The 11,895-nt window shown below is 29.6% G+C and overlaps 3 protein-coding genes across 3 annotated transcripts; 1 reads left to right on the top strand and 2 right to left on the bottom strand.

The window, feature by feature from the left end:
* Positions 1–788: 788 nt before the first annotated feature.
* On the bottom strand, positions 789–4,064 carry Tektin-A (Tektin A). The gene is made up of 7 exons (XM_011058028.2): positions 3,368–4,064; positions 2,741–3,030; positions 2,304–2,613; positions 2,018–2,232; positions 1,567–1,789; positions 1,332–1,486; positions 789–1,231 (listed from the first exon to the last, which is right to left on the bottom strand). Exons 1-7 carry the CDS (start codon positions 3,437–3,439, stop codon positions 1,018–1,020), a joined length of 1,479 nt encoding a protein of 492 aa, XP_011056330.1. The 5' UTR covers positions 3,440–4,064; the 3' UTR covers positions 789–1,017.
* LOC105147180 (aldehyde dehydrogenase 1A1) lies at positions 2,823–9,659 on the top strand. Its single transcript, XM_011058027.2, has 10 exons — positions 2,823–2,957; positions 5,414–5,633; positions 6,007–6,111; positions 7,476–7,577; positions 7,661–7,826; positions 8,139–8,440; positions 8,515–8,617; positions 8,700–9,207; positions 9,285–9,359; positions 9,420–9,659. The coding sequence occupies exons 2-10, from the start codon at positions 5,604–5,606 to the stop codon at positions 9,487–9,489; spliced, it is 1,461 nt and encodes a 486-aa protein (XP_011056329.1). The 5' UTR covers positions 2,823–2,957; positions 5,414–5,603; the 3' UTR covers positions 9,490–9,659.
* Ndufb2 (NADH dehydrogenase (ubiquinone) 1 beta subcomplex, 2, 8kDa) lies at positions 8,100–10,599 on the bottom strand. The gene is made up of 4 exons (XM_011058032.2): positions 10,379–10,599; positions 10,094–10,217; positions 9,890–10,010; positions 8,100–8,393 (listed from the first exon to the last, which is right to left on the bottom strand). Exons 1-3 carry the CDS (start codon positions 10,477–10,479, stop codon positions 9,915–9,917), a joined length of 321 nt encoding a protein of 106 aa, XP_011056334.1. The 5' UTR covers positions 10,480–10,599; the 3' UTR covers positions 8,100–8,393; positions 9,890–9,914.
* Between the last annotated feature and the right edge of the window lie 1,296 nt (positions 10,600–11,895).

Below are 11,895 nucleotides of genomic sequence, written 5' to 3'. Positions count from 1 at the left end.
CTAGATATAAGAATTTGTTTCATTAATCGGAGAACATAAAACGTGTAAAGAATATATTATTTTATTTATTCGTAATATTATTATTTCGACAGTTAGACGGTTTGGCGCGCGATCTTGGGATGGGGATGGCATGGGGTGGCACGGAGCGGCGTGTCATGTTTACGACGCAGTCATTCCCTTACCGAGATTCGTAGAAGCAGGTAGTCGTGTTGCGGCATATTACATTTTTCAGATTATCTTCTCTCTGGGAAGACAGATACGACCTTGAAATGGTGGGAAGGTTTGTATAAAATTTTAAAGTAATTTTTAAGTAAAAACTCTTCTTTTATCTAATTTAAATAATTATGTCATCTCTCAGGTTTCTCTCTGGTATATATATATATATATATAAAGGTTGTGTGTGTGTGTGTGTGTGTACACACGTTAGGTTAAGTGGAGGAAACGGCGGTTCTTTATTTTTTCTGCATACACATATCGATATAAAAGATACAGAATATATGAAATAGAAATTAATAAATGAACAGCTAACTATATAATACAAGATATAGATGTTAATAAATAATAAATACAGTTAAAGATGTTTTACACATATTTTCAAAAATGATAACAAAATTATGAAAAAATTACAGATTATTCTAATTCTTTATCATTTTTAAAATTTTAATTTTTAACAATAAAATAATAATAAATAAAATAAACTACAAAAATGTTATTAAACAAAAATATAATCTTATTTGCTTTCATATGTACATAGTTAATTTGAAGTGTGAATATTAAATACTTCCAAATTTAATTTTCTTTGCAGAGATTGTATTATAGAGACGTTTAATACATCCTTAAATGCTAATGTGCAAATAGCATATTATATATTTTTAAAATAATAAAAATAATAATTTTTGAAAGCTACATGTTAATAATAAAATAAATGTGGATGAAATAAAATTGATTAATAAATTCAGTTTTAATTTCCTGTCATTACATTGCACATTGTCATTACGTACATATATATTTAATTTATTAAAATCCAGCCAACTTTGTATTAGAAGGGTAGAATGTACGCAGTAATTGACCTCGTTCCTTGTCCATATGTAAAGTCTTCCGTTTTATCATTATTTCATGTTCAAGGATGCCTCTTGTCTTGACTAATTCCGCCTGAACTTCCTCAGCACGTTTTAATTCTGCCAATACAGCAGAAGTATGTTCGCCAAGTGATTTCACTTCTTCAATAAGACTAAGTGAAATGAAAGTTTTTTAATAATGTTCCGTTAATACTATTTGTTAAATCATTTAAATGATCATTTAAAAATGAAATTTCTTTTTCAACGACTTACGCAAGTTGAGGTGCATCTCGACAACTTTCAACATTGAATCGATTCAATCGATTATCTAATCTCGTTTGTGCTAATTTCATACCATTGTTTAATCCCTTCGTTGAACCCCGAAGTGTCTCAATCAACTTTTCTGTATTTGCTAGTTCATGCAAGCACTAAAAATAAAAATATTTTATTTTCGGTGTTTTATATAAAACTTTTATATATTGCCTTTTGTTGTCTTCAGAAATCTTACGCGAAGTAAGTCATTCTCTAGTTGTTGAAGGCAATCTTGTGTGAGTTCCACATTATTTGCAAGTGCAACGTCAACGCGAGTCGCTTGATCGCGTAAATCTTTAATGGATTTAGTATATATATCATTCAAGGTGGACCTTAATTTTATTGATCTTTGTTTAGCAGTTTCACCATCAGCTAATACCTCTTGAGTGAAATGGTCGTAACTTGTAGGAGTAGATTGACTGAAAAAAATTAATAAAAAGAAAAATATTGATTATGTAAGCTGATTACATTAGATCCAACGCTAAAAATAATAAAGTTGTACATTATTTCAAAAACCGCAAAAAACAAATATATATAGAGATATATCTATTGTTACTATTATCATCGCTGTTTCTTATGTTACTATTTTTTTTACATTCGTAATGTTCTTTTGCCTATTTTGCATTTATAAAATGATGCAAACTTACTCGGCTGGAAATCTCGTAGCTCCAGCTTTCCATAGTAGAAGTGGAGAATCATTAGACAAATTCACACATATGGAGTCTAAATTGTACGTATGAATTTTATCAGACCAATCATTCTCTGCTCGCGCTTTCGCAGATTTCAATTCGACCATTTGCATTTCGATCTGTTCATAAATTCTCCTCAGTAAATCTCGTATCTCGGTACAAAGCGCTATTTCCTAGAATGTAACACAGAATAAAGAAACTTGAGAAAGCGACATTGTTTTGATGAATTCATCCGAAATTCAACCTTTATGAGCTGTTCCTCGACTTTATCACGGACAAGATCAGTGTTTAGACGTAAGGAGCGTAACTGCAAAAATTCATTTGCGATTGACAAAGGAATGGTCAATATCGATAAAGATCGCTGTACACGGCGACGCTCGGTTTCTAACAATTCCATCTCTTCTGCAATGGCAGCGATCGCATGTTCTAAATTTGTCTTCCAATGGTAAACCACATTAGCCCGTGTTTTTAAATGTTCCGTCGTTTCTAATTGTATTTTGTCAGCTGTCGTGTATACTTGGTCTATGCATTGCTTTGCACGGTCAGCTGCGACTCTAAGAAATTCATTTTTATTAATATTATTAAAAATTAATAAATATCAATCTCTTTTGCAATATTACAGAATATTGAACTCAGAGATCCTTTAATAATTCTCGAATCAAATTATGTTGAACTACGTACCGAGCATCATGGACTCTCTCATTCGATTGCTGAAAGATACTCAAATTGTGCGCGCGCCATTCACTTGGTCCGTAGCGAGTGATGGAATATCGATCTGCAACTGGCCTCAAACCAGTTATTCCATTCTCGCGAGAACAGGTTACTTTGCCTGTAGCCCATGGACCAATAGGTTCCATTGTGTGTTCAAGTTTTGGTGGATATTTATCTTCGGGCTGAGGTAAATAAAGCGGAGGTTTTTCGGCGTTGTCTCCGCAACCACATTCGTGCTTCATCATAGGGCATGGTTGTGCCTTTTAAAATTTGTTACAAGATGAAAAGTAAATTGTGTATATGTGTATAACAATACAATAATTACACGCAATATACACACCATTCGACATACATTTTTCTATATATGTTCTTAAGAATAATCTATTTACACATATATTAAGATATCGTTGCTACAAGATATGTCGATGTGTGTGTAATTTATGTAAATTAATGACATAGGAAGAACTTACTCGACATACATTTTTCTATATATCTTCTTAAGAATAATCTATTTACACATATATTAAGATATCGTTGCTACAAGATATGTCGATGTGTGTGTAATTTATGTAAATTAATGACATAGGAAGAACTTACCTCAATTTGTTGTTGTAAAATGTCTTGTGGGCTGTCAGCGGAACAATCGCGTCTGTTTGGAATATCCGACATTTTGTAGGATAATCAAAAAAGTAATGTGCGTAATGTGTTTTATGATTTATATCTTAAAGGTGTACTGAATATATGCTGTACAATTGAATTGTACATTTACGTGTAATAAAATACATGAATTTCTGTCGAAACTTAAGCTGTCGCTCACAAGCTCGTCTAGTAAACCGGATTTATCGATTTAATACGCACAGCTGGACGAATCGCCTCATTCTTCTAAAGAAGGGATGATGTTTTCAAATTAACCTTGTTTTCTTTATTAAATATAAATAAAAAAATATTATATAAAAAAAAATTGATTCGTTATCATTCGTCATAACACGCAAATGACTAAATTCAAGATATTACGTACCTATTTTTCTATATAATACTAAAATAAATATCTCTACATAAAAAATGTACCATAAATACTTAGATTGTCGAAAAAGATTTACGTATATTAAAATATAATATTACGTATAATAAAAAAGTATCCCTACATAAAAATATTTACATTTTTTTTTATTATTTTACGCAATATGCTTTTTTATTGAATAAAACGCAAAATGCATCTGATAATGTTTATAAAAGAAATGATGCAAAGTTTTTTTAAGCAGTCTATACGAAAATATTGACTTGGTTAACTTATCACAGTTGGGATATATACATGTGAAAATGCCCTATGTAAAAATGCTCTCTTTATCGAATCAAAACAGCTGTTTAAATATAATGTTACTTGATAACAAATTTCCAGAGAAATTCGATTGTATATAATTAAGAATACAGGGAAATAATCGCCAAATATTTCATGAGCAGGTAGAGAGGACTAAACTGAGTCGGAAAGTCCTCTATCATTTTGCAATTTTCACAATAGTTAATAAGATATTAATTACTAAAAATTGCCAAATATTAATAATTTTTTACTCAAATACTATCAACTTTACAGAAAAACTGCAAGAGACAAAAATCATTTATTTTCTTCTCATAAAGTTCAGAGAATTTTTTTAGAATTTTTTCAGAATTTTTTAATACCGTATCTTCTTATGTTGGTAAAAATGAGAAAATGCAGTACTAAAAAGTTGATTGTATATAATTAGAACAATATGATTTAAATTTTATTATCAACAAATAATTTGACAAAGAATTAACTATTTGATAACGAATTCGATTGAACATACTCAGTGCGCAATCGAATTCGCTATATGATGTTCTCAAAATAGCTCTCAAAATAGATCAAGGACTATAATTATACTTACAATTAGAGTTTCAGAGTTTCGGGAGAAAACAGAATGTGGAGTATTCACTGAGAAATAATTGAGCATTGTAATATTCTCAAGAAGTCTGTTTTTGTAGCTGAACTAGTGTACACTTTAGATATATACATATTTGATAATATATTTGGCGAAAGCGAGAAAAAGTTTTAATTCAGTTTAGTGCAGGTCTAAAAACAGATCTAATAAATCGACTCAATTTAATTATTACATACGAGTCATATAAAATAGTAAACATAAAGAAAATAAAAAAGTAATATCTTTTTTGAGATTAAAAAACTGATTCTAATAATCTTAAATAAAGATACACGAAAATAATAACATGAGAAGATGATAAAATAGATTATCCACACACACGCAACACGCACGCACGCACGCACGCACGCACGCACGCACGCACGCACGCACGCACGCACGCACGCACGCACGCACGCACACACGCACGCACGCACGCACGCACGCACGCACGCACGCACGCACACACGCACGCACGCACGCACGCACGCACGCACGCCATATAAGTAATATCGTTTGTTATATTTGTATATGTTAGCAACATTTATATGAATATTCATAAATATTGTTAACATATATGCTATATGTTATTAATTGTATTATATTATATTAATATTTTACATTTTGGCATTTCTTACATTAATATTAATATTATTAGAATGTATTGATATAATATTATAATATTTTCATTAAGTTTTTTATGGTTATAAAGATCCGAAAAAAATATCGAAACGGACAAAGAAGCTATATTTAAAAGCTTGTAGAGCAATCTTATCACATACGAAAAGAAAACATTTCTTGTTGAACGATGGTAGTGTCGACGTTGTCTCTATAAATACTGGTTAAACACTCACTGGCACTCACTCGCTAAGTGTTGCCAAGTAAACATCACCGAGAACAAAATGGCAAAAGTTCAAATTAAATATACTCAAGTAAGTTGATATTTCGTATTATTTCATAAAATGTATTATTGTTTTTTTTTAACTATATCAAATTTTTTTTTAACTATATCAAATCGTAAATATTTGAATAATAAAGATTTATTAATAGAATAATTCTTGTGTGATCTACAAAAATTTTTGCGTGTATTATGTAAAGAATATATTAACTTTATTTAAAGTAGAGAGAATTGCAAAAACATAATTTAAATGATTTTACAAATTTTTAATTAAAATTGAATATAAAAAATAGCGAAAAACAAGATAAAACATTTTATCTATTTTACCAACATTTGAATTTGTCAACAATTCGACTTTTTGAATTAATAAATTATTTTTTATTATTAATATCAAATACTTTTTATAGCTATTCATCGACAATGAATTTGTGGATGCTGCGAGTGATCGTAAATTTCCCACAATAAACCCTGTCAATGGTAAAGTTATCGCTGAAATCTCCGAAGGAGATAAGGTAAAGTTCTCTACATTAATTATGTTATTATCACTATATATTATTATCATAGAATGTTGCATAAAAAAAAAGATAATAAAAGATAAGATAAAGAAGTAATTACATTGGGGGAATCCAGCTTTGGGAATTACTTGCTATTTTTTTATTATAAATCTAAATTATAAATCTTTAATTATAAATCTTTGATTATGAAAGAATTAAATTTTTTGTTGGCTTTTAATCGAATCAATATAAAAAAATAATGATTTAGGGAAATATTCTAACTCTTAATGATTCTAACGATATCATTGCAGTCGTTAAGAGTTATAGACCTTGTAATGTAACACAAAAATATAAATGTTTTATTAATTTGAGTCACATTTCCTACGCTTATTCATTAAATGTCCGTTGTGGTCTATAATTTAGATAAAGAATTTAAAACTTAAAGAGATACTATAAACTGAATAAAAAAATAATTTAATTTAATTGCTAACTCGGAAAATTGTATACAGTTGAAAATAATTTTCGACTTTGACATAACACAGATAACTTTGTTTTTTGATCTGTGCTCGAGTATTAAAGAATTATCTCATCATATTTTTATATTTCATTATCTATTTAATTTTTACATCTACATATTTAGAAGAGAAGAAATCACATTTATTTATACGGCTACATATGTATGTGTGTATATATATATATATATATATATATATATATAAATAATATTCGGACTCACAAATTTCAAAAAACATGAAGAAAAAACGACTAATACATCAAGAATGCAAATGGTATATGTGACAAATAAAAACAATGTTGTAAAACAAATTTTATGACATGCGCTGTTAGAAATGTAACCACGAGCTTCTTTTACATGTAAATGAAGTTCGTGGTTATGAATGAAATTAAAAGTAATGAATGATTTAACTGAAAATTAAGTTACAGTAGTTACTTAAATGTAATGAACGTGTACATTAAATTTACGAAATTTTCATGAAAAATATATTAAATTTTATGTACAAATATATTTTTTATAAATACATTAAATTAATGTAATATCATGAAATTAAGTTCAAATTGTGTAACTTAAAAGTATATTAAATTTCATAAAATTTTTAACAGTGTATAGTACATACGTTCGGTTCTTTATTTAAATCATCTTCAGAATGTTCCAAAGTGGTAAAGCATCAAACCATATAAGTAAATTGATTGAGAGAAGAATGGACTTTATTGTCGATCTCAAGTGTAAAACTATTCTGATAGTAGAAACTCTGACAGTAGAAAAATATTTTGAACATCAGTTGCATGCCTTTATTAAACTTTTTTCATTTAATATTTAAATATTAAAAATTAATTATAATTTAAAAAAATGAATTTCTTTTTAGGCTGATGTAAATAAAGCAGTGGAAGCTGCTAAACGAGCCTTTAACAGAAATTCAGAATGGCGTACAATGAATCCATACAACCGTGGACAACTTATGTACAAGGTAAAATTTTGTGACATTATATTTTTTTATACTCAACCTAATACAAATATTAACTACATACTAAATATAAATGAATAAAATAGTTCACAGATCTTGTTATACGCGATTTAGATTATATTGCTACTCTCGAAGTTCTTGATACTGGAAAAACATATACAAGTGCTGTTGAGGATATTCAAGCAAGTATTGCTGTTTTTCGTTATTATGCAGGCTGGTGTGATAAAATACTTGGAACTACTATTCCAACAGGTATTCATTTTTTGAATTGTTTTATCGTTTGTATAATAATATTATTCTATATATTAGGTGTTGGAATTAATTCGTAGCGTTTTTAATGAAAGAATGTTATTTATTTCACATGAGCATTAAAAAATACATTAATGAAAGTACTTCCCATCACTTGTAAAACGCTACGAATTAATTCCAACACCTAATAGCTAAGTATGTATATAGATTTAAAAAATATGCTATATTAAATTTCGCGCATTAGTTTTTCACGACAGATATAATATAAATTATAAATTGAGTGATAGTAAGTAATTTTATTTATTATTTGACTAGGCGATAGTAGTGTTACATTGACACGAAAAGAGCCAGTCGGTATTGTAGGACAAATCATCCCTTGGAATTATCCTTTCATGATGTTGATTTGGAAATGGGGTCCTGCCTTGGCTACTGGATGTACACTGATCTTAAAGCCAGCCGAGCAAACACCTTTGACTGCGCTTTATGCAGCTGCTCTAGCCAAGGAGGCAGGATTTCCAGCGGGTGTCATAAATGTTATTCCAGGTTACGGTCCAACTGGTGCAGCTATTGCTGAACATCCAGAAATTCATAAAATCGCTTTTACTGGATCGACCGAGGTATTTACATTTTATGTAATATGATTGTATTGATAGAAATGTATGTATTGGTATAAATTATGTTTCTTCTCTAGGTCGGACATTCCATAATGATAGCTGCTGGTAAAAGTAATCTTAAGCGTGTCAGCCTTGAATTAGGTGGCAAGAGCCCGCTCGTTATTTTCGATGATGTTGACGGTATGTTGTAAAAATAATGAAAAATTTTAATACACTTCATTAAATAAATAATTAATTTATATTACATTGGTTATATTTATAGTGAAAGAAGCTGCAAAAATCGCACACAATGCAATATTTGCAAATCATGGACAAAACTGTTGCGCAGGATCGCGAACATTTGTACATTCTAAAATATATGACGAATTCGTGAAACATGCTAAACAACTGGCGTTTGATAGAAAAGTAGGAGATCCATTTGATCCTAAAATAAATCAAGGTCCACAAATTGATCAAGAGATGTTCGATAAAGTCATAGGTTTAATCAATTCGGGCAAACAGCAGGGTGCTGTTGTGGAAACTGGTGGAAATCGGCATGGCGAAATTGGTTACTTTGTACAACCTACAGTTTTTTCAAAAGTAACCGATGATATGAGGATTGCCAAAGAAGAAATTTTTGGTCCAGTTCAAACAATCTTGAAATTTGAAACCATCAATGAAGTAATTGAACGTGCCAATCGCACTAACTATGGTCTTGCTTCTGGTGTAATCACTAAAGATATTAATAAAGCTTTGGAATTTGCCCAAGCTATAGAAGCAGGTAGTGTTTGGTATGTATTACGTAAGAATATGTGATAACATTTCACTGTATGGACATATATAATTACGTACACTCAATATTTTTCAGGATAAACTGTTATGATGCTATCACACCACAAACACCATTTGGTGGTTTCAAACAATCTGGCTTAGGACGTGAATTGTAAGTCATAATTGCTTAAACTTTAAATAACGTTATTTAACTTTTGTATTCTTTTTTCAGGGGAGAAGAAGGCTTGAAAGAATATCTTGAGATTAAAACAATCTCTATTAATGTCACAAAAGGGAATTAATATGTATTGCACAAAGTGCACAATACATAAGCTTAATTTTTCATTATGATTTTGATTATACTTTTGTTATAAATGTCTTGAATAAAACTTTTGTAACAAAATATTAATAAAATGGTATATGTAATGATTTATTGTTCAAAATAATAATTGTTCAAAATTTGGGAAACATATATATTCTTTTCTTTTTCTACCATGTAGCGTAGATTAATAAATATTTGAGACATGTATATAATATTTAGAAAATTAGGAAAATACATTTATGTATATAATATAAGAATGTAAAATGGATTAAAAACAAAATAATTATATTTTAGAGTTTTATAAACGTAACACTTTTATTCTATGTGAATGTTAAAACTGCAGAGTCTTATTTTGATATAATGATAAATATATTTTTTACCTTTATGTAATACTATCGCAAATGTTTATAATGTGCGAATCGCAGGCTCAGGATAATCATCTGGTGGTATACCTAATTCTTCGTCTGTCCACTTAGATGGATCTGGATATGGAAACTCTCCCTGGATACAAATAAAATTCTTGCGTTAAGATTACTGATATTAGATATATAAAAATAAAAACCTCAAAATTATGTGATACTTACTACAATGTGGCCAAAGTCGTGCCAAAAATGCCACAATATCCACCACCACATGAAGCCTCCGAAAACTTCAGCTGCATATACCCATTTTTTCTCTTCTGCCATTCCGATATTACGATACATATGACTGATAAGGAAATAAAGTAAATTATCGTAAATACATAGCAAAAAAATTTAATTAATTAAATCATAACGCATATATTCTTTTTATGTAACGAAATGCATTTGTATTAAAAAGCGAAACATTTAAACATAACCTATAACGTAGAGTTACATAATTCCATCTACCTATTATGAGATAGTCTAATGGAGCGCAGATTTGTTGCAGCGGCTTTACTTTGACTACTTCTATGTATAATTTTTAATAAATTTAATCCTCGTGAAATCATTATAACAATTAAATCAGCACTACCAAGAGTATCGAGTACTATCAGATGATTCTCATCACAATTTAATGCACTTGCACAGTGTCAACTATCACACCATTTACACTTCCCCCTCCTGATTACGCATTCGATATTCGATTGTTCGAGAATCGCAGTGTCGACTCTCAACACTGTCGATAGGTGCGTCAGCCATATTGAACCAACGGTGAAATGCTGTTCAAATTGCTCCGTTCATTTTTCGCAGTTACTTTTCGTTCTTCAAAAGTGATTCGCATCCGCGAAGATGATCGGATCATCGCGAATGTTACCGTGAAGTGTCGAATGTTATAATGCGTGGAACATTGCACATATACACGATCCTTCTCACATTATTACGTCAATAACGCGTTGTTGACATATTGGCAATTTCTTTCTTTGTGCATTTTTTGTGAGTCTATTGAAATCATATTCTTATTCGAATTATAAATTTAATTAAATGTAAAAAGACGACGAGCAACATCGGAAAAAGTGTAGGGTAATCGTCGTATTATACGCAGATACAGAATATATATCTCGTCGATGTGAACACTTGAACGTTTCGTCAAATAAACTCCGTGCGATCGTATTCGTATGTACATTGAATTCTTAAATTACGTGCGTGACTTAAACGAGATATGTATATAGTCTCTGTACGCATCGTAAATAATAAAATTTACATGCATACAGCAATTGGTAGTATCACAATTAATGCTGTAATCAGTAGTTTATAAGATTAGTGCATGAATTCCTTAGAATGCATGATAGTAATTAGTATACTTATGCATAATCACGATCATTGCTATTATTGTTATTTAAATCAGAAAATAAAATCGCTGCAATTAACCTCTCCATACAGCACAGATTTCCATGGACATCTTAAAGCTGTCCAAAGGATGTATACTTGCGTTGTCTGAATGTCCTAAGGGTATTTCTAAGATGTTTCTTGGATAAAGTGCGATATGGGTCCCTTAGAGAAATTTAATTTAATATTGACTAATTTAATACTAAAAATTACATATTTTTACATTTTTAATACAAATTAACAGATTATATACAAAAAATAATCTATTTTTTTAATTAGAGGTAAATTTTGTGACGAGTCAGTTGTTTTCAATACTCAAAATAATTAATCACTTTCCTTTCAATATTAATTAATTTCTGCAAGAGTTTTATATAGATGATGTAAAACTATTTGGACTTGTCACAAAATTTCTAATTATAAATAAATTATGTTTTACTTAGATATGTTAATTTATATTAAAATAACTGTGTGAATTTCAATAAATTATTAGTTATAAGTTGATTACTTGTTATTGATAATCTTCTTCCTGTATTACACTTAGTGGATCCGAATAGCTTCAGTTAAATTTCAACAGTCTATGAAACTTAATATGATTGCTA

The sequence above is a fragment of the Acromyrmex echinatior genome, chromosome 2 (assembly GCF_024713525.1).
Source record: "Acromyrmex echinatior isolate Ae372 chromosome 2, ASM2471352v2, whole genome shotgun sequence".
NCBI classification, from domain to species: Eukaryota; Metazoa; Arthropoda; class Insecta; order Hymenoptera; family Formicidae; genus Acromyrmex; species Acromyrmex echinatior.
The sequence above is the reverse complement of the archived record's forward strand: the minus strand, read 5'-3'. Positions and strand labels throughout refer to the sequence as shown.

What these genes read in the sequence shown, in the direction of transcription:
- Tektin-A (XM_011058028.2), bottom strand. Translation starts at nt 3,439, where the DNA reads ATGTCGGATATTCCAAACAGACGCGATTGTTCCGCTGACAGCCCACAA. An exon ending in GAGAGAGTCCATGATGCTCG is followed by an intron (nt 2,614 to 2,740) that starts GTACGTAGTTCA and finishes TGAATTTCTTAG; the next exon opens with AGTCGCAGCTGACCGTGCAA. An exon ending in TAGAGAATGACTTACTTCGC is followed by an intron (nt 1,487 to 1,566) that starts GTAAGATTTCTG and finishes TTTTATTTTTAG; the next exon opens with TGCTTGCATGAACTAGCAAA.
- LOC105147180 (XM_011058027.2), top strand. Translation starts at nt 5,604, where the DNA reads ATGGCAAAAGTTCAAATTAAATATACTCAA. An exon ending in GTGGACAACTTATGTACAAG is followed by an intron (nt 7,578 to 7,660) that starts GTAAAATTTTGT and finishes TGAATAAAATAG; the next exon opens with TTCACAGATCTTGTTATACG. An exon ending in ATAGAAGCAGGTAGTGTTTG is followed by an intron (nt 9,208 to 9,284) that starts GTATGTATTACG and finishes AATATTTTTCAG; the next exon opens with GATAAACTGTTATGATGCTA.
- Ndufb2 (XM_011058032.2), bottom strand. Translation starts at nt 10,479, where the DNA reads ATGATTTCACGAGGATTAAATTTATTAAAAATTATACATAGAAGTAGT. An exon ending in ATTAGACTATCTCATAATAG is followed by an intron (nt 10,218 to 10,378) that starts GTAGATGGAATT and finishes TTTCCTTATCAG; the next exon opens with TCATATGTATCGTAATATCG. An exon ending in ACGACTTTGGCCACATTGTA is followed by an intron (nt 10,011 to 10,093) that starts GTAAGTATCACA and finishes ATTTGTATCCAG; the next exon opens with GGAGAGTTTCCATATCCAGA.